Source organism: Pecten maximus, chromosome 13 (genome assembly GCF_902652985.1).
Source record: "Pecten maximus chromosome 13, xPecMax1.1, whole genome shotgun sequence".
Taxonomy (NCBI): Eukaryota; Metazoa; Mollusca; class Bivalvia; order Pectinida; family Pectinidae; genus Pecten; species Pecten maximus.
In genome coordinates, this window is record NC_047027.1 from 14,577,703 (window position 1) to 14,598,795 (window position 21,093).

General features: G+C 37.9%; 2 protein-coding genes across 4 annotated transcripts in view; one reads left to right on the plus strand and one right to left on the minus strand.

The window, feature by feature from the left end:
• LOC117340306 overlaps positions 1 to 7,981 on the minus strand; it is a 27,624-nt gene extending 19,643 nt beyond the window's left edge. Inside the window, exons 1-2 of the mRNA XM_033902071.1 lie at positions 7,771 to 7,981; positions 4,712 to 4,834 (exon numbers count right to left, since the gene is read on the minus strand). Of these exons, the coding sequence (XP_033757962.1) occupies positions 4,712 to 4,834; positions 7,771 to 7,832 (185 nt within the window). The 5' untranslated portion in view covers positions 7,833 to 7,981. The remainder of the gene's footprint in view (positions 1 to 4,711; positions 4,835 to 7,770) is intronic.
• LOC117340308 (40S ribosomal protein S19) overlaps positions 1 to 16,647 on the plus strand; it is an 18,458-nt gene extending 1,811 nt beyond the window's left edge. Inside the window, exons 1-5 of one of the 3 annotated variants that reach the window (XM_033902073.1) lie at positions 10,840 to 10,875; positions 12,084 to 12,157; positions 14,324 to 14,424; positions 15,694 to 15,762; positions 16,382 to 16,647. In XM_033902073.1, coding sequence (XP_033757964.1) covers positions 12,090 to 12,157; positions 14,324 to 14,424; positions 15,694 to 15,762; positions 16,382 to 16,578 — 435 coding nt within the window. In that variant the 5' untranslated portion in view covers positions 10,840 to 10,875; positions 12,084 to 12,089 and the 3' untranslated portion in view covers positions 16,579 to 16,647. Of the gene's footprint in view, positions 1 to 10,839; positions 11,026 to 12,083; positions 12,158 to 14,323; positions 14,425 to 15,693; positions 15,763 to 16,381 lie in introns of those variants that run through there. The other 2 variants (XM_033902075.1, XM_033902074.1) reach the window with 2 other exon arrangements.
• The last annotated feature ends 4,446 nt before the right edge of the window (positions 16,648 to 21,093 follow it).

Here is a 21,093-nt window from a genome sequence, read left to right on the forward strand (position 1 = left end):
CTTCTTTCAATATGTATATCAAAACGTCCTCAAAGATTTATTTGAAATCCTCCCCGATTAAGTGATATAAAGCGTTGTTAGACGGTCTGATAACTCTATTCATCAGATGACAAACGACTTGGCTTCACTCTAAATAAATTATAAAGATGGTTAGTATATTTAAATATCGGCTACTTACCCGTGATAAAGACAGCTTCAGGTAGATTATATATTACTAACCCTGGCAGATACAATTCAATATAAATAAAAAGTGAAGTGGCTCAGTGGTAAAGTGACCGGCCCGCGGCAAGAGAGGGTCGGATGTTTAAAACAGACTGCTGTTGTATACTACAGTGAAACCTGTTTATTCCGACCCCTTTTAATTCAGATGTATTGTATATTCTAACATCATACTAAGTAATCTTTCCATTTCGTTCTAAATGTTATGTTTTCAATATCACAGGCGGCGGAGTCATCTCTTCACATTGAGATTGGTTGCTATGTGAACATCGTTTTGAGAGAAGGTTGGTTTGATTTGTTTTTGTTTAAAGTCCTATTAACAGCCAGGGTCATTTAAGGACGTGCCAGGTTTTGGAGGTGGAGGAAAGCCGGAGTACCCGGAGAAAAACCACCGGCCTACAGTCAGTTCCTGGCAACTGCCCCACGTAGGTTTCGAACTCGCAACCCAGAGGTGGAGGGCTAGTGTTAAAGTGTCGGGACACCTTAACCACTCGGCCACCGCGGCCCCTTGAGAGAAGGAAGTTGTGTGAAAGTTGTTATATATGTGTATCAATGATGGTGGTAGTTTTGTGGTGTGGTTTTGGTTTGATTTAGAAGTTGTTGAACTTCCCATCAAAAACTAAGGTCTGTGACGGTATCCCCTGCTTGCGAGATGCATGTTCTGAACTTCTGAGGTTGTGGTATATTCGTGTTTGTTTCCTATGTGATGGCCCGAAAATACTGTCGACTTTATAGTGCTTCCTTACTTTTTATAAGTTGTTAAAAAACTTGTACCCTATCCAATTGTGTCTAAACAATAAAATACAAATCAATTCAAGCATACTGCCAACATCCAGCAGGGCATCCCACCCGGTCACATTATGTTGACAGCGGTTGTGTGAAAGGGAGGTAACCCCACCCCGAGAAGACAATATATGGTGTAACACAGGATGATGTGACAAGAGCTAACTACTACATGTATTGTATTGTGGAGGAAAAGACTGTCAAAATGTCAAATACTTTTCCCTGCAGCAGAAGTACTACAATAATATACGTTCACAATATAAAATGTTACCGAAGAAATAATTAATACATGTTACGTCCTGTATTTCATTATTTCAAAAAATTTCCTTAAAAGAGGAACCAGGAAGAAGGCAAACCCTCACGCTCTCTTGGACCAATACTTCAACAATTCGTAAAACATTGCGCCTTTGTCAATCCTTTAATATGTTCTATTTTGTAACGGTAAACAAACAGAAAGCTTCCGAGAGTAAATAAAGTGCCCCCTAATCCTACTTCGTGTCGGGATCCTGTCCGGGTAGCTTTGTAGATTTCCATATTGAATGTTTACCATTGAAAACACTCACGTGGTTTTGTATACATCACCCAGGTCATGCATTATTTGCGTTACACAACTTAGTCAAGATTTCGACATGAAATGTCACTTTCACTTCACACTTATAAAGAATTATACTCGTCGAACCTCGCTGTATGATGAATTTCAATGAGACTGATAAAGATTTATATAAGATAGCGACAGTTTAGTCAAAGAGTTTATTGTTTGTGGGAAATGGCGAGACGCGCGCTATCAAACACAATGTAACAATCTACTCGACCAAATTACAAATTGACTGTCTACATGCATGCGATGCATGATATCGTTATATGTTATTAAGGAATTAATATTCTACATTTTCTTTCCTTAATAATGCCGAAAACTTCGGCCCAGCACCCGGTAACCCGAATAAAGGGGGCATCTGGATTGACAGAACGCCTACTTTCGAACCTATATTCGGATCACGTAGTTCGGGAATCGATAGCTGAGGACAAAGTCGAATACCTGTGACAATTTAATTCTAAACATATATACATGGATGCAAAGTCTGTTTTTTGTTATTTTTTATACATTCACCTTCGCAAGAACAGATTTCAATTTCTTATATACATGCATATACATGTATATTCATATGACATAAATATATAGTTTTAATCTTGTAATAAGAAAATATTCTACTCTAACGAGACGAATTAAGGGGAAATCAAATCTTACTGTAAGACATTTTGTCTTTCACAATATGGACACAAATCTGTCTCAGTGCCAGGGATAGTTTCCCAGAGATCATCGGCTAACCTCGTCGGAGTCTGGTACCCTGTCTGAGAATCTGCCGAGTTTTGACCAGCGGCTACAATATAACGACCTCAATACTGCATTGCTCTCCTGTACATTAAATCATTTGCGCAAGTAAATGCTGTACCGTGGAAGGGATTAATCCGTGATTTAAAATAATATCTAATAGAACACCATGGAATCATAATCGTATACTTACTTGGGTACGTGTTCCCCTGTCAGGGAGGGGCCCTGTGGGATACTTACTTGGGTACATGTTCCCCTGTCAGGGAGGGGGCCCCTGTAGGATACTTACTTGGGTACATGTTCCCCTGTCAGGGAGGGACGCCTGTAGGATACTTACTTGGGTACGTGTTCCCCTGTCAGGGATGGGGCCCCTGTGGGATACTTACTTTGGTACGTGTTCCCCTGTCAGGGAGGAGGCCCCTGTAGGATACTTACTTGGGTACGTGTTCCCCTGTCAGGGAGGGGGCCCCTGTAGGATACTTACTTGGGTACATGTTCCCCTGTCAGGGAGGGGCCCCTGTAGGATACTTACTTGGGTACGTGTTCCCCTGTCAGGGAGGGGCCCCTGTAGGATACTTACTTGGGTACGTGTTCCCCTGTCAGGGAGGGGACCCCTGTAGGATACTTACTTGTGTACGTGTTCCCCTGTCAGGGAGGGGGCCCCTGAAGGATACTTACTTGTGTACGTGTTCCCCTGTCAGGGAGGGGCCCATGTAGGATACTTACTTGGGTACGTGTTCCCCTGTCAGGGAGGGGACCCTGTAGGTTATTTACTTGGGTACATGTTCCCCTGTCAGGGAGGGGCCCCTGTAGGATACTTACTTGGGTAGGTGTTCCCCTGTCAGGGAGGGGGCCACTGTATGATACTTACTTGGGTAGGTGTTCCCCTGTCAGGGAGGGGCCCGTGTAGGTTATTTACTTGGGTACATGTTCCCCTGTCAGGGAGGGGCCCCTGTAGGATACTTACTTGGGTACGTGTTCCCCTGTCAGGGAGGGGCCCCTGTAGGATACTTACTTGGGTACATCTTCCCCTGACAGGGAGGGGCCCCTGTAGGATACTTACTTGGGTACATGTTCCCCTGTCAGGGAGGGGGCCCCTGTAGGATACTTACTTGGGAAGGTGTTCCCCTGTCAGGGAGGGGCCCCTGTAGGATACTTACTTGGGTACGTGTTCCCCTGTCAGGGAGGGGGCCCCTGTATGATACTTACTTGGGTACGTGTTCCCCTGTCAGGGAGGAGCCCCTGTAGGATACTTACTTGGGTACGTGTTCCCCTGTCAGGGAGGGGCCCCTGTAGGATACTTACTTGGGTACATGTTCCCCTGTCAGGGAGGGGACCCCTGTGGGATACTTACTTGGGTACGTGTTCCCCTGTCAGGGAGGGGGCCCCTCTAGGATACTTACTTGGGAAGGTGTTCCCCTGTCAGGGAGGGGTCCCTGTAGGATACTTACTTGGGTACATGTTCCCCTGTCAGGGAGGGGGCCCCTGTAGGATACTTACTTGGGTACGTGTTCCCCTGTCAGGGAGGGGGCCCCTGTAGGATACTTACTTGGGTACGTGTTCCCCTGTCAGGGAGGGGGCCCCTGTAGGATACTTACTTGGGTACGTGTTCCCCTGTCAGGGAGGGGGCCCCTGTAGGATACTTACTTGGGTACGTGTTCCCCTGTCAGGGAGGGGGCCCCTGTAGGATACTTACTTGGGTACGTGTCCCCCTGTCAGGGAGGGCGCCCCTCTAGGATACTTACTTGGGAAGGTGTTCCCCTGTCAGGGAGGGGTCCCTGTAGGATACTTACTTGGGTACATGTTCCCCTGTCAGGGAGGGGCCCCTGTGGGATACTTACTTGGGTACATGTTCCCCTGACAGGGAGGGGCCCCTGCGGGATATTTACTTGGGTACGTGTTCCCCTGACGGGGAGGGGGCCCCTGTAGGATACTTACTTGGGTACGTGTTCCCCTGTCACGGAGGGGGCCCCTGTAGGATACTTACTTGGGAAGGTGTTCCCCTGTCAGGGAGGGGTCCCTGTAGGATACTTACTTGGGTACATGTTCCCCTGTCAGGGAGGGGGCCCCTGTAGGATACTTACTTGGGTACGTGTTCCCCTGTCAGGGAGGGGGCCCCTGTAGGATACTTACTTGGGTACTTGTTCCCCTGTCAGGGAGGGGGCCCCTGTAGGATACTTACTTGGGTACGTGTTCCCCTGTCAGGGAGGGGGCCCCTGTAGGATACTTACTTGGGTACGTGTTCCCCTGTCAGGGAGGGGGGCCCCTGTAGGATACTTACTTGGGTACGTGTTCCCCTGTCAGGGAGGGGGCCCCTGTAGGATACTTACTTGGGTACGTGTTCCCCTGTCAGGGAGGGGGCCCCTGTAGGATACTTACTTGGGTACATGTTCCCCTGTCAGGGAGGGGGCTCCGGGGATGTATTCCTGATCCTTTATGCGAGTCTTCTCCTGTTGGTAAAACAAAGGACACGTTGTCCGGTTCTTTGGTATGCCGTCCTCCCTAAAATACAAAACAGCAATATATCGTAAAATATCGTTATATATATTACTTAATGGCTCTGAAATACAAAGATTGTAGATGTCAGATTGACGTGAGGCAGACTTTGATGCATGGCCTGGTTATTGTGTGAAAGATTCAATCATAAAATATTATCGGAGGTCGAGGAAATCTTCGAAGTTGTATTTTGGGATTTTTATTCCATCGGACAGGGAAGAAAACTTAGCACGGAGATACTGAGCAGAGAGGGAAGAAAGGAAAACAAAACAAATAAACAGGAAAGAAAATGTCCTTTTATCTATTGTGATATTCCTGAGGTTCACGGTAATTTGTCCAGAGTGCGCGGATTTCAAAAGGCCCATTGTGCTGTCGTCTGCACAGACAATAACTCGTGGATGTATTTGTATTCAGTAATCATAATTCAATAAAACGTATGTAAAAAGACAGCAAGTAAAAACATACACAATTTCAGGAATTCTAAGCCATAAAGAGGTTGTATTTAGAGTAATACTATATAGAAAGAGTTCCAAGGTTTGGCTTTTCATCTACTGCATTAATTGTCAGTCCACAACTGTCTTGGTGAACGTCGGGCGTGCTAGTCACTATACGCCACCCGACCATACAAAATCTATCGTGAATATTGAATTGTCTACTGAAACTCTAGTACAATGTATCGAGAAATGGAAATCTTCATGGAACTGAAATAATGAAATATATATATCGACAGAGAACTTCCTATACACTGCTTAGCTCAGGTTGAACAAAACGACGCCCGTCATATAGCAATGTATGCCTTATACCAGCAAATGAAAACATATATGATAACAATCAGAATGCCATTATTTATTAAGTTTAAATATAAAAATGGTAGGCCAGACTTTTGGAATGGTAATATTAGTGTAAAGTATATAAGCTTTAGTATTGCATACAAATAATACGTATAACCGCCTATTCCTGTTTCGGTCCATCCAAATTACGTTCTCTCCGATATTTGTACTTGTAGCACAATGCCATGTAGCCCGAGTTTCCTCTGACCCTGACACCATGTCTGGTGTACACCAGACACCAGACATGATGTCAGGGCCAGAGGAAACTCGGGCTAAATGCCATGCTGATAAAGAAATCAACTTTGTGAGAGAGCTTGGTCACAAGTCGCCATGTTGTCTGAAGACACATGTCTGTAATACCCTGGTATAATACTTTCGATTTCAAAATAGTTCGTAGATCAAATTTCATCACCGACATCACTTTGTCACCTTTCAGTGTTTTAGTGTTCTGAGTGACGTGATGAAAAGAAAATAGAATTCGTCATTGATTTGGTTTTGGTTTGGTTTGGTTTATTTTGTTTAACGTCCTATTAACAGCTAGGGTCATTTAAGGACGGCCTCCCGTGCGTGGGACATGTATGCGTGTGGTGAGTGCCTATGTGTGTTTTGGGAGACTGTGGTATGTTCGTGTTAAGTCTCCTTGTGATAGGCCGGAACTTTTGCCGATTTATAGTGCTACCTCACTGAAAGCATACTGCCGAAGACACCCAGCAGCACACCCCACCCGGTCACATTATACTGACAACGGGCGAACCAGTCGTCCCACTCCAAATATGCTGAGCGCTAAGCAGGAGTAGCAACTACCATTTTTAAAGACTCTGGTATGTCTCGGCTAGGGGACAGAACCCAAAGCCTTCCTCACAGCAGCGAAAGCTCAACTAAAGGCCAAAAGTGAGGCATTGTCAAGGGAGACATTAGGAAGAAGAAAGTTGTTAAGAAAGAAGAGAAAAGATAAGATCCCAAATTTAGTCGCCTCCTACGATCATACAATGGGGGCAGCAGGTACAATTCTTACGCCCTACCTGCAGGGCGTTCATTGATTTGAATTCCTTATGTACCTCTAGGTTATAATGAATTCCTTATGTAGCTCTAGGTTATCAAATGAAATGGTGTTATGTTTTATAGCATGGTATAATATTATATTATAAAGATGGACGCGGGGCTGACACTTCTTTATTTATGATATTATCTAATATCATCTATATAAGTCTTGAAACGATGACAAATAATAAACTGATTCCTAAAGTTTCACTGAAACACCGATGTAAATAATCAAGGTTTCATTCTTATGTTATCCTGATATATTTTGTTCTTGGTAATTGTTATAATTCAGGAATCAAAACACAATAACTTGGAAATATTTTTGTCTTCTTTCTATTGTTTTGTTCCAGAGAGGGCCTCTCACTCGATAAACATGGTTCTTGTGAATTGGTCCCTTATTCTAACTAAAACTAAACTAGGCGTCTCGTTCCTTCCTTGAGTGCAAGGTCGTTAGGGACCCGGATTGTTGTAAACCTCATAATAATGTTCAACATATAATTTGTGCAATGGTTTCATATATCAATAACCCATATATCAATAACCCATATATCATATCAATAACCCATATATCAATAGCCCATATATCAATAACCCATATGTTAATAACCCATATAGCATATCAATAACCCATATTTTGCCGCTAATATTATAAATTAGCCTTACCGACACACTGTCATATCTGACACTCATTTCCATACTGAATCAAAGTCATTTTCACTATATTTTATACGTTGGTAATGTAAAGTATGGTTTATATATGATAAGTCTGATAACTGATGAAAAAGGGATGACTACAACGACGACAACGACGACGATGGTGGCGATGTAAATATCATTATTACACATCCTATGATCAAAAGAACGCTTGTGTTACCAATAACCAAACTGAACATTTAAAGTCCATTTAACATTGAACACAATACTGTTATCAACATACGGCACACAATTTGCAATCTGTACAGCTATATACCTAGATAAGCAATTGGAACCGTATCAGCAAAAGGGTTCAAACGGCATTAAAAACCGGCCAAGCTGTATACAACAATATTAGGACATTATCGACAGGCTTACCTTGCATTGTAAGGATAAACGTTGGGCCTCTGAGTGAACCGGCGATGTTGGCGTTCCAACATATTCACCTTTAAACACAATCGTTAAAAATACTGATATTTCTGCCACGGTTTTACTTATATGCCATACTGTCTTTGTGATTCCCGTCCGTGACAAACCGTAGCAACTGCATCCATCGATTATGACGTCATAATGCAACGACATCCACTTGACGACGAAAAATTCTTGCCGGCGCGTCTAAGTTTACCGAACGCTTGAGGAGTATTGATAAAAGTTTTAAAGCAATGTTATTGAAAACAATTGATAAATGCACTGCTAAAAATATTATCGAGGAGTGTGGTTAAGTATTCTATCAATGAGTTTTAACAATGAACTATTTAACTTCGCTGACTGTCTGATAACAATTCGTCTTTTTAAGCCAGAACAAGGCCGGGAATGTTGCTAATTTAAAGGCTAATTTCTAAGAGATCGATTTTGTATCCAATATAATTTCAGTGTTATCAAAGTGTAGGTGTATTAGTGTACAGTATGGTGATATGGTCATGGACTGACATTGGGTAAAGAAGTGGAAGGAATGATGGATGGAATGAGATACAATTGAGCATCTGCATTGATTTTAGAAATCAACAAGGTATTACACCTGAAAACTGGAAGTGGGAGCTGAGCTTCGATTCACTCTGAATTTCGTCGGTTTGTTTCCAGAAAGCGCGGTAAAATAATCATAATGAAATGTTTTGAACATTTGTATATAGCGGGTATGAAGTGGCTATATGTATGCTAACAGTGGCATTCATGATTCATTGTATGACACCAGATAGGTGGCAGTTAAGTTCAAGTTCCTTTCGGCTCATCAGCAAACCAACCGGGTGCTACCAGTCTAGGTAGAGTAACGGTTGTTGAAATGGGTTTAAGTTCGGAATAGTCGGATGGCGTAGTGGATAGATCGATTTTCACAAACGTCAAAGCGGGGCGATTCTCCGTTACGATGTATGGAAGGGTCTCGTTGGATTTATAGGATATGTGACCAAATATCATATCTCCGACGAGATTTATATCCCCTAGTACCTTCTACCATATCCCATTTTTACACAACGGTGTACCCTTCTATTCAGGTAGGGCGTAAGAATTGTACCTGCTGCCCCCATTGCATGATCGTAAAAGGCGACTAAATTTGGGATCTTATCTTTTCTCTTCTTTCTTAACAACTTTCTTCTTTTTAATGTCTCCCTTGACAATGCCTCACTTTTGGCCTTTAGTTGAGCGTTTGCCGCTGTGAGAAAGGCTTTGGGTTCTGTCCCCTAGCCGAGACATACCAGAGTCTTTAAAAATGGTAGTTGCTACTCCTGCTTAGCGTTCAGCATATTGGGAGTGGGACGACTGGTTGGCCCGTTGTCAGTATAATGTGACCGGCTGGGGTGTCCTGCTGGGTGTCTTCGGCAGTATACTCCAGTGAGGTAGCATTATAAATGGGCAAAAGTTCCGGCCTATCACAAGGAGACTTAACATGAACATACCGCAGCCTCCCAAAACACATACGCACTCACCACACGCATGCATGTCGCACGCACGGGAGGCCGTCCTAAATGACCTTAGCTGTTAATAGGACGTTAAACAAAATAAACCAAACCAAAGTACCCTTCTATACATCATAACACGTCCCGTGTGTCACTTAACTCAATATACATGTATGTGGCCCACTGATTTGGAATTTGCTTCAAGTCCCTGTGCGATCACATTGGAGATTGTCGCCTCTTTTACACAATATACAATGTAGATAGTTATTTAATTAAACGCACAAGAAGCCGACTGGTTTTGTTTTTGTTTTTGTTTTTTGTTTTAGCCGTATTAGAAGTCATATGCTTCACTGTTGACGATTACGCCCTCGGAAGTCCTGTTTCAAAGTCGTGGTAAGGTTTTTTTGCACTGATTAAAAAAATGTGCAAGGTATATTCACTTATCAATAGATATATCGACCCAGGGATTCATAAATATACCCCACCCCTCATCAATAAAATAAATATTATTCCTACCAGTAGAGAAAGTTTATTTTATTGATCAAGGGCTGTATGGGGGATTCTGTTATGTGTGTCAAATAGCAGCTGTGTGTTTGTAAGCGTGGGGGTGTGCATGTCTCGTTCGAGGGTCTGCCGGTGTGAGTATATAGGTCGGGTATATATGTTCAAGATTATGCAGTTTCCTCGGTGAACATAATTAATTACGTCAGATGTGTTATGTATCAAAGTATATATATATATCGAAATTGTATAGTCATATTTGACACAATTTATCTCACTACGTACCCTATACAGTCAGGTGGTTTTCCCCTGAATTTTAATTGATTTAATTATGTGTATAATAAAATTAATTAGTCATTAATACTTGATTTCTATGTTGCTGGGTTTTTGTTTTGTTTCAAAAAGTAGTGAAATAACACGATACGTCTCTTACATTTTGTATATCTCTGTTCGTAGGTCTACCAGAGTTACTTCCCTTCGTTTCACCAACCCGGTGCAGTAGCCAATGACGATCTGTAACATACAGCCTCCGTAATACACAATTTACACGGCAAAAAAAATTCTGTAATAGATATTTAAAAAAAAACAACAACATGAAAATAGAACATGTCACGAATATTTTCAAAATGGTCTTTTCTTTCTCTCTCGCTTAAATCGATTATTCTTCTGATCATGAGGGAGGGACGTAGGCCCAATAAAACCTTCCTGTCGGTGTCATTCCCATTAGATCCAATATCAAATAGATTGACTTTGGCGAATTATTTAATCATGAATAAAATAGTTTTGTAGGCCTAAATTGAATGCTGCCAACAGCAGTTCCCGGCCCGTGGTCTTTTTTTTCAAAAAAATCTGGAAAATCAATTTGGGGAAATGTATTAATTCATTAACACCGCATTCAATGAAATTAGTGGCATAAATTCAACACGATTTAAATATATTTTGCTGCTACTGTAACGATATAATCTGTACAAGATTAATATGAGCTACACAACATGAATATTTAGTGTGCTGCTACCTAAGTTTTGCAGTTATCGCCCTTCATCGGATTCACGTGGTTCTTCTTCGGCCTCTTTTTCGATACCACGTAAAAGTAAGCATGGTTTAGTTGCTATCGGTGTACAAAATTTCAGATTAACAGCACTTCTGATTAAGTTATGCTATAAACCATTATGTATATAGAACACCAAATGTAGTACAAGCGAGGAATTTACAAAATAGTTGGTGAAATCGTCTATTTCACGTAAATATGTGTTATTTACTCACGTTCTCTGTCCACATGTTAGTAGAAAAAATGGCGGCCCCCATGAGGCAGCCAATGTTACAGCATTTTCTTTGGTGTTGTAAATAATCCGATGGGTATATGCAAGTTTCTATATTCTTGAAACTTAATATCGGGTCAATGTAAAGCATCAGAATCGTCACACATTAAATACCAACTGGTGCTCATTAAATGAGAAATACCAGTTTACCTCGGACCTTCCTTGGTCCGGTTTGTGTCGACTTTAAACACGTATGGAATGAATGGCCGATTATAGCATGTTTTTCTGAGTGTAAAACATATAAAACACCATTGAAAAATGTACTTTATAAAGATTTAAATCCATTATTTAGCGTGCGTGTTGGGGTACAGCTTTTCACTGAATTGATTGTCCAGTCCAGATTCATTAATTGAAACACGCTCTGATTTAAGTGCTATCGAACTGAGTTAGGATTATGCAGAACTATAACTCTGGCCTCTGTAGTGCCAGCAGTATAATAGATCTATTCAAACAGTTTGAAACTTGTGTGATTCGCCATTAGCTGAGGAGTCTGATGTTCAATAAGAATATATAATCCCTGTAAAAATATCACATTAATATAATATAAACACCAGGAAGGAAATTGATCGCTGACAAGTCAGGCAATTCTGTAAAATTTGGTCTTTACTATGTGTATATATATATATGTAGACCATTTATCTATTTTTCACATAAATCAACTTGACACAATTAACCCTGCTGAAAACTGTGTCCATTCAACTAAATAAGTCCTTAGTATGTATACTGTATTTTTGAATTTTAGCTGTGTCCTAGTTTTTATCACCCCTAAAACCATGGTGTGCGTATACGTACTGACTAGTGACTACTCCACAGATAAGCAGCTTGGTGAAAAAGCACCCTTTGCCATCTTGAACTGTAGTTTCTGCATGATCTGAAGATTTCTTTTTACTGCCTTTTTTTGCTGTTTTTCACCAGAATTATGTTATATGTTGCTGTCTTGCTGAAGAATTTTGTAAGATATATTTTTTTTTTTTTTCAGAACAAAATGGGTATCTCTGTGAAGGATGTGGATTCCCACACATTCACCAAGGCTTTGTCAGCCTTCCTTAAAAAGTAAGTCTTACACTGGAACTCACATCCAGCTGAAATGCATAAATGACCTCTAAGGACAAAAAAAAACTTAAAAGTGTAATTTCTGAAACTTAATAATAGTTTATTGTTTGATATCAGGACAGTACGATGTGACTAAATGTTGACTTGATCAGGTTAAAAGGAATTCTGTATGATTATTTTCTTTGTTTAAACACAACCTCATGCTTAAATAATAAGAAATACCTGGGAGTAAAATCTGCTATTAGCCATAATTGCAGATGCTAATCTTTGGTTAGGAACCTGAAGGAATTTCAAAATTACTTAAAACATGCATATGCTGTAGTTCACTGTTTGCCTGTTATGTTTTTATTGAAATGTTAAAAAAAATGGGTTTCTAGTCTGAAACATAGCTGAACTAAGACCACAATGTGTGATTCCAGGGATCAACCTACTTATTTTCCACTCAGGATTTTGTTCCATTTTTCCTCAGGATTCTGTCAAATTCACTGGAATATTGAATTTTCGTCCATTTTTTATGGCATTGACCCAATAATATCCCCAAATCCTCCTCCTCCAGATTTGCTTTCCTAATTAACCATTTTTCGTTTTCACTTGGAAAATGGGTTTTAAGGTAAAAATCTGAAACTTTGTGATTTAACTGTCAAATTTCCCCTTTTAAGGACTGATTTTCCCTTTTGTCCAAAAAGAGTAGTTTTGTCTAAATTCTACATTAATCCCTGGTGATGTCAAACACTGATGTTCCTGTCATCCATATCTGTTTAACATTTTAGCCATGACTTCATTTCAAATGCAAAATATTGAGTATATTATAATAATTGTGTTGCATGTATATTGTAACTTAACTATACTGTCTTTACTTCAATCATTTATATACCCAGGAATCAGCACAGTATAAGAAATATCACATCAGATTCATAAAGTTTTTTCAAATTACTGTATAACATGAAATGTTTGTTGTAATTGGTGTGTATTTTCTTTCGTTGTTTGAACTTTTAAAATTATTTTGTGAGTCAAACAGTAATATTAAATATTTGTTGCATTCATATTTATGGTTCCATAGCAACCACGAAAACAACTAAAGATTATACACTACGAAAGTTTCATGTGATACAGTATATAAATCCATCTTGTATTGTAAGTAATGTACATTTAGTGTTGGGAATCGGTTGAATTTTTGTGATCCATCATCACTTGTGTGTAACCAATCGATGATCGATTAAAATCGATTAATTTCCAAATGTATTTTTTGTATTCATGTCTCAATATTTTGTGAAATGCTTTCAACAACAATTTCAGTAATTAATAATCTGTTATACCTACATGTATACTATCTTTATACCTACATGTATACTATCTTCCTGTGTGTTTATTTGTTTATTACACGGATAAAAATGAACCAAAATTGTTTTTTAATAATTTTATTCAACACATAAAAAAAAAGGATTGTTTATTGGAGTATTTAGCTAATTGGAATTTTTTGCGCGGGCTGTAAAATGCTTTAATCCATCCGTTATCGAAATTCTAATATACTTTGAAAACGAAAGTAGAACTGTGACTTACCATTGAAGGAATACGACTTTCTGCACATTTTACAAATAGTTTTCGTCATATTTAAAGTATCAGTACTTAACGGACCTTCTGCTTCTTGTTTTCATTAAAAACCAAAATGTTTCCATAAAATACACCCTGTGCGGTTTACTGGGAAGAAAGATCGTATACGTTAACGTTGCTTCCATAGCTTGTCGCTTATGTTCTCACAAACGAAATCTTAGTCATCAGTACGTTTGCATTCCCCCTAGTATTACTACACTGTACCAGTTAATGTGACGCTTGATTTTGTATGATACAAGCATAACCATTTCCCGCAAGCGACTGTGTTGTAAACATTGTCAAGCTGAATTTGCGTATGTTTATCTGAAATCCGGCTAATATATTTTCATAAAACCTGATGTAGGGCACTTCCGACGAAACTCGATTACAGATTTCTTACTCGATTAATTGATCAAACGTCTCAAACAAGTGATACTCGACGAACTCGATTAATCGGAACACCACTATGTACATTAGATACAATGTTGAGCAAATTCTGATGGCAACTGGTAAGAATCATTAGTCTGTTATGTATTTAAAAATACCAAATTAACTTCATATTAAATTTAACTTTAGGTCAGGAAAGATGAAGATCCCAGAATGGGCTACTATCGTCAAGCTGGGGAAGTTTAACGAGCTGGCTCCCTATGATGAGGACTGGTTCTACACTAGGGCAGGTAACTATCTGTTTAGGTTAAAGAGGCTTACCCGCAGACGGACCGGTAAATGGCACATCTCCGATCACTAAATAAACTTCAGTACACGTTTCTATGTGACAAAATTAGAGGCTTTCCGACTTTATTTCTTGAAAACAATTACAGAATATGTATTTAAAAGACGTTTTAAAACTCAACCTGAGAGGGAAATGTATGGAATATAATGGCAAATCTTCTGTGTAAATTCGCAGCTGCCTTTGAAGTTATCACTGTGCTTGTTTCTTTGATGTGTCAATCAAATTAGACTTATTGCGGGTTGCGATTAAATAAATAATATTAAAAATGAGGTTTTAATATCACCTTTCAGCGTTTTATAAGGAAAATAAAATGAAAAACTCAACAATTCCAACAATCTGTCATGTGTAAAAAATCTTTTTCTATTAGCCAATTTTTCTGATCTCTCTGCGGGCAAGCCTCTTTAATGATTAGGAGGAAGTATTATATCCTCAGGATTTCCCTATATTTTGGACAACTAATTATGCCACGTTTACAGCTTTCGCAGGTTAGGAAATTATCTCCGAGTCAACAAATTCAGTGTTTATTATCGTTTATTTGTCAACATGACATGGCATTGATTATATCATTTTGTTGTGTGTTGCTAAGTTGATTATTCAATAGGATATTCCTTATATCACCTCTACGTCACATCGAAACACTTGGTCTCGATGACAAGTGTCGGGCGATAGATAAGGTCACAGACCGCAGCCTTTATTGATCTCAAGTCGCTGCTATCTTGTTACAACTATCTTGTTGATTTTAGTTTCTAAATAGACTCCATGAGTATATAATTACAAGAAGGATATTACAGAAACGATGTACAGTATTTATTTTGTATATATATATATATTATCATATATCAACCATTCCAAATGTTTAACATTATTTGTAATCAATTCCTTCATTTATATCAACAACGATATCGCACACACTTAATGTTGATCACTCATTGTGCACATAGTTGCGCATGCCTGCACAATATAATTGAACATTTATTCTATCCTCCACACATCGTAACGTGATCTAACAACTGTACTATCCGTTTTTCATATTCTTGTCATGGAATACTATTTCAGCTCTAGAAATGTAGAGGAATAGTAGTTTAATAATTCATTTATCTTGTCTCCATTTTCAACTTTTGTTATATTTAAAATCAAACTATATTTTATAAATCAAATTTAAGGAAAAATTTAATTAATTATTTTCAAAAATGTCCTCTTTGTTTCTCCTCAGCATCTATCTGCCGCCATCTTTATATCCGTGCCCCAGCTGGTGTTGGTGCTCTGACAAAGATTTATGGAGGTATGTCTTGATACAGATTCAACATGTATTTAGTTTTGTGGAAAATTTTGTCCAGCCATTTAATAATGACATTTATTCATTCTTATGTTCTATTCTGTCAGTTAAGGAGTCAGTATTTAAAAAAAAAAATTTAAATGAAATAAAGATTTAAATCGGATTACACAGTAAGGAATAGTTACAATGATGCTCAACCATAAAGGAATACTAGTCTATCCACAGAAATTAGAGACATGATTATTGTCAATCTGGGCCCAGTTGATCAAAATGTGATGAGCCTATCGGAGTTTAACAACTATAAAATCCTGATGAATAATTTCTGGTAAAACTAACTTCACAAGCTTTTACAAAAATCTGACAATTTTCAGTCTCTTCCTACCTGCCAATTTTCAGGAATACACAAATATTTCAAAGTGAATTGGGAAGTGATATTTTCACTAAGCAACTCGTTAAGATAAGCACCTTTCGAACAACTGGGCCCTGATCAAATTCTGATACCTGAAATTTAAAAAATTCAGAAGTAAATGTATTTGAGGTTATTTGTTCTTCTTAAAACTGTTAAAGTTTAAACACAAAGAATTGAAGGTTTATTTAAGAATATCAAATAATAATAATTTTTCAGATCGTAAACGTAACGGCACAGTCCCCAGCCATTACTGTCGTTCCTCTGGCTCTGTTTCCCGACGTGTCCTCCAGGCTCTGGAATCACAGAAGTTGGTTGAGAAGGACGTCAATGGCGGGCGTAAATTGACCAGCCAAGGGCAGAAAGATCTGGATAGAATTGCAGCACAGGTCAAAGAAAAGACAAAAGCCAAGTGAATGTCGACTGTGATGGGGACGAACATTGGGGGAATCATTATGAATAAATAATGATTGAAAGAAAACAAATATTGTTGATTTATTTATGAATATTACACAGTTGTTGACTTTGTGTGAGGTTAACACAAGGATTTATCAACCTTAACAGATTATCACTGAGGCCAACAGTGGAGCTTCTTGATTAATAGATTGAACTTCGTACATAGGCATGGTCCAGTTTGCGTCTTAAGGCTTTGTAATCTTTAACAGTTTATCAGGAATCGCAATTAAAGCCAGGAACAAATGATTTCCATCAGATAGAATTTTCCAGTTGTTTAAATTTTATTTCCGAGTATATTTTGTGCAATTCTTTCTGGATACTGGTATATTGATTTAGTTTTAAATGGCTATTAATCTAATTAAGTTTCTAACAAGATTTGTAGGGCGCAACACTATATTATAATTGAATGCTATATAGACAAGTGTTATATACCTGGTATTATCTTGCTTTAGAATAAGATCTGCATCACCTTAAGAGTGGCTAGCTGACATGCTATAATTCTGGCCTTTCACTACAAAATCAATGTTCAATTTTAAACAATTTTAGGAAAACATGTAGTCAAACCTTCGTGACTACCTGAATTAAACAACTCCCTCTCATATGTGACCTTGCGTTTCCCTTCCAATGTTATTCACTTTACTAGTAATCTAATAGTAATCTAATCCTGGATTTAGAGACCACATGACATATTTATTGCCTCCCTTGGATTGTCACATACCGGTTTGACTGTAATCCTAAATCTCTAAACTCATTCAACACAATGTGATGTCATGGTTATAAAGAGAAGTTTTGTAGAAATTGACAGGAAATTAGATCAATGGACAAGATTCAGATACTCAGAAAAAAGATTGTCAAATCAATATTCTTTTCAGGTAAATACCAACTATAAAGTCTGCCAATTTTCGAAGAAATCTGTCAAGAAATGTAGGATTTGTGGACGAAAACAAAATGCTAAAATAAGTAGCTGAATCAGAATTCTTTTCTTGGGGAAATGCATAGAAAGTGTATTTTAATATGGTTTAACACATCAATGCAACTTTTGAATTATTATTACCCTCCGCACAGTGCAATAAATGTAAGATAAACTGAAGAACAAGTTAAATTCAGTATTTTGAAACAGTTTAGCAGATTAGCTTTGATTTAAAAAAAAATAAATTACCAAAATAAATGGATGCATAAAACGTGCACCCACGATACATTGGTACAATTTGGGTTGCTTCCCTTTTTAACATTACTTCCCTCTGTGTCTCGTGTACTTAACATATAGTATCAAGTTCTTGTGTATTGTAGACCTAGGCTGGGAGAATAACATATAGACACAATACGGTAGGTATCGGGATAGAAATGATCTTAATACTGTACTTTAAATGGAATGAGTGATTTAGAGGCTACCTCGGATAATTTGTATACTGATGAAAATTTCAAATCTGAGAGAACAAAGAAGAATTTTATCGATACACCATAAAAAAATTTGGTAGCTGAACTGTGGAGAAAAGAGTTGTTATTTAATGGAAAGATTTTTTTGTTTTTTTAATTTTTTAATAAACCTCAATGCATGAGATGATTGGTCGGGAATACATCTGGCTGTACCAGGATCATCATGCCATTTGTATTGATAGTTGAAGGAATATTCTGAAGAAAACCTAAACGTGGTGTTTGGTTGTTAATATAATATTACAGAAAATGTGTTTATTGTCCGTACATGAATACATCGCTGACTTGTCCAATATCTACATAAAGGGAGGTAATTCATTCATACCTGTAGTTGCAGCAAAAAAGATATGTATCGTGTTGGTGCAAGGAAGACAACACAGATGTAATGAATCAATTTTTGTATTTATGAAAATAATCTAAAGAAAACATATATACAGAATGGATAGAAAATAATTTCATGTTTGTAAATAGATTAAATAATCAACAGTATAGATTTGAACACATGTCAAAAACATGAAAGAAATCACGGACACAAAACTTAATTCACACTTGATACTACAGGGACTTCACACTAAACCCTATCCCATGGTCCATATATTGGAATTATTTTATATATGGATAATATGGGTTGTAGTTTGTCAAAGGCCCTCTGTTTATACATTTTTGCATATAAAATATCTTACCAGTCTTCACACAGACTTGGTAGTAATCATGTCTAGAAATAAAGAAAGATAATAGCTCAAGTATCGCATCAATATTTCTTATTCTGTCTCTATAGTTGTCATAACCTACAAAATGTATATAATCTTCATATGATATATAATATTAAAAGTACACAAATATATATAGTCTGATCACCGGCACTCGCCTTGTCTGTCGATACACCTAATTACCGACACTTGACAAACTTGATTGAAATTACAGAATCAACCTATCATCTATTATGTGTTAGTTTCATGTTTGGTAAAAAGAATTTTTATCATTTTCCATCCTAGAACACTTTTTTTAGCTTCAAAATTTGTTGAAACTTTCACCAATGCAGCCAACACTAGCACTAGACTGTAGTGTATCCGTAGTTCCAGTGACCTAACTGTGAAGTTTCCAAAGACAAAAGGATATTGTTATAGCTCTACCTATCAGCCGAATAAGTCACAAAGGGAACTGCCTAGTAACACATTATGTAAAACAAATTAGCCCATGTTTCTTCTGACCCGAAAACCAGATGCTGGACATAGTACTTGTAGTACTTATAACTAGATGATGTCTAACGTTTGGTGTTAGGGACAGAGGAAACTCAGGCTACGGACAGATACCTTACATAATATTATTGCATATATTTAATATATATTTCAGGTAAACATACTAGACCCTGGTTTCTTCAACATTCTTTAATTTAAGGAAATCAACAATCCTTAACTTAAAATTTTCCACAGAAAACACTACATAATTTTGGAAAAAAATCTTAGTTAAGGAAATTTCCTTAAATTCTGCAATGCTTTCCTGTGGAAAGTTAAAGATCATTGATGAAACTTGTCACAGGTATTCCAATATTTCAAATAATCATAACTAGGTTATAACTTGATTTTGTATAGGTACATAAAATACTATATTGCATTCCAATATGTATTCGTTATAAATATGTAATTTGTTTCTTTGGATTATTATAAAACTTGCACAACAAAAAAATGGTACACATTAATTGCATGTCATTGTCATAGTTTATAAAACAACTAACTAAAGCTGTAACAAACGATGTGATCTGAATCACAGGGAAAAGGTGCGGACCTATGTTAGGAAAAAAATAATTGTCAGATAAACAAGGATGGATAGTATTGCAACAGCAATACAAAGTCCCCTGCCTGAGCTAGGACTGTACCTATTTATTTCCTATCTTTATAACTACATGTTATACTGATCATGTATACCAAGTTTCCTTAAAATCGGAGTAGTACTTTAGGAGGAGTTGTCCGGACAGGCCTCAACCAATGAGAAGACGGTGGCCATTTTGAAAAATGGTTTTTCGAAGAAAAAAAATGTGGGATGCACAACTACATGTTATACTGATCATGTATACCAAGTTTCGTTAAGATCGGAGTAGCACTTTAGAAGGAGTTGTCCGGACAACTGTTGCGTGACAGACGGACGGACGGACGGACAGAGGGTAAACCTAAAGTCCCCCGGTTTTTCAAACGGCAGGGGACTTAAAAAATAGCCTCTCCCGAGTATGACCTATCCCATGACTACGCCTCCTTAGTCGTGGGACGTGTCTTGTACTTGGGAGAGGCTAATTTTTTATCCGACAATTATTTTTTTCTGATGTAGGTCCGCACCGACCCCCTGTGATCTGAATACACCCTATGTATACACAAAGTAAGAAAACATAGAGGTTTTTATAATTATCATGCCTTGCGATGCAGAATTTTCAACCAATATATAAAACAGCTCCATGTAACTATGGTACATACTGTCATCCATTGATAGCTTTGGAATCCCACATATACCTGTACCTACAGTTATTACTTCTGAATTTCACCATTTTAGAAAATGTATTTTCCATATTCACCTCCAATCTTGTTTTGATCATATCGTAGAATTGCCATTGCTCATCATACCTCTGGTATTAATGAAATCATTAATTGACCATAAAACTGTTTGGATCAACGATTTAATACATGAAAATATTTTCAATATCTTGATTAGTATATTATAATACATATGTATATAAATAAAATCCTCCTGAATTCATTATAGCACATATTTAACTAATTGTACGTGTACAAGTATATCAGTAAAACATAAATCTGAATGATTGTTTCTATCATGTAAACATCTTTTTTTTTATCACTTTTTAAATTAATCAATTGATTAATATAACACCATTTAAATGTTTTCTACATTATATATATCCAATGTGTAAAATAGGAAAATAGTATTCTTAAGACTAGCTAGGGAGTTATTTGTATAAACTTGAATCCCAACCTCCCGGGGATGTTACCACTGAAATATTAATGGCATACATTGCTTAGTCCCAGAGAAGTCGT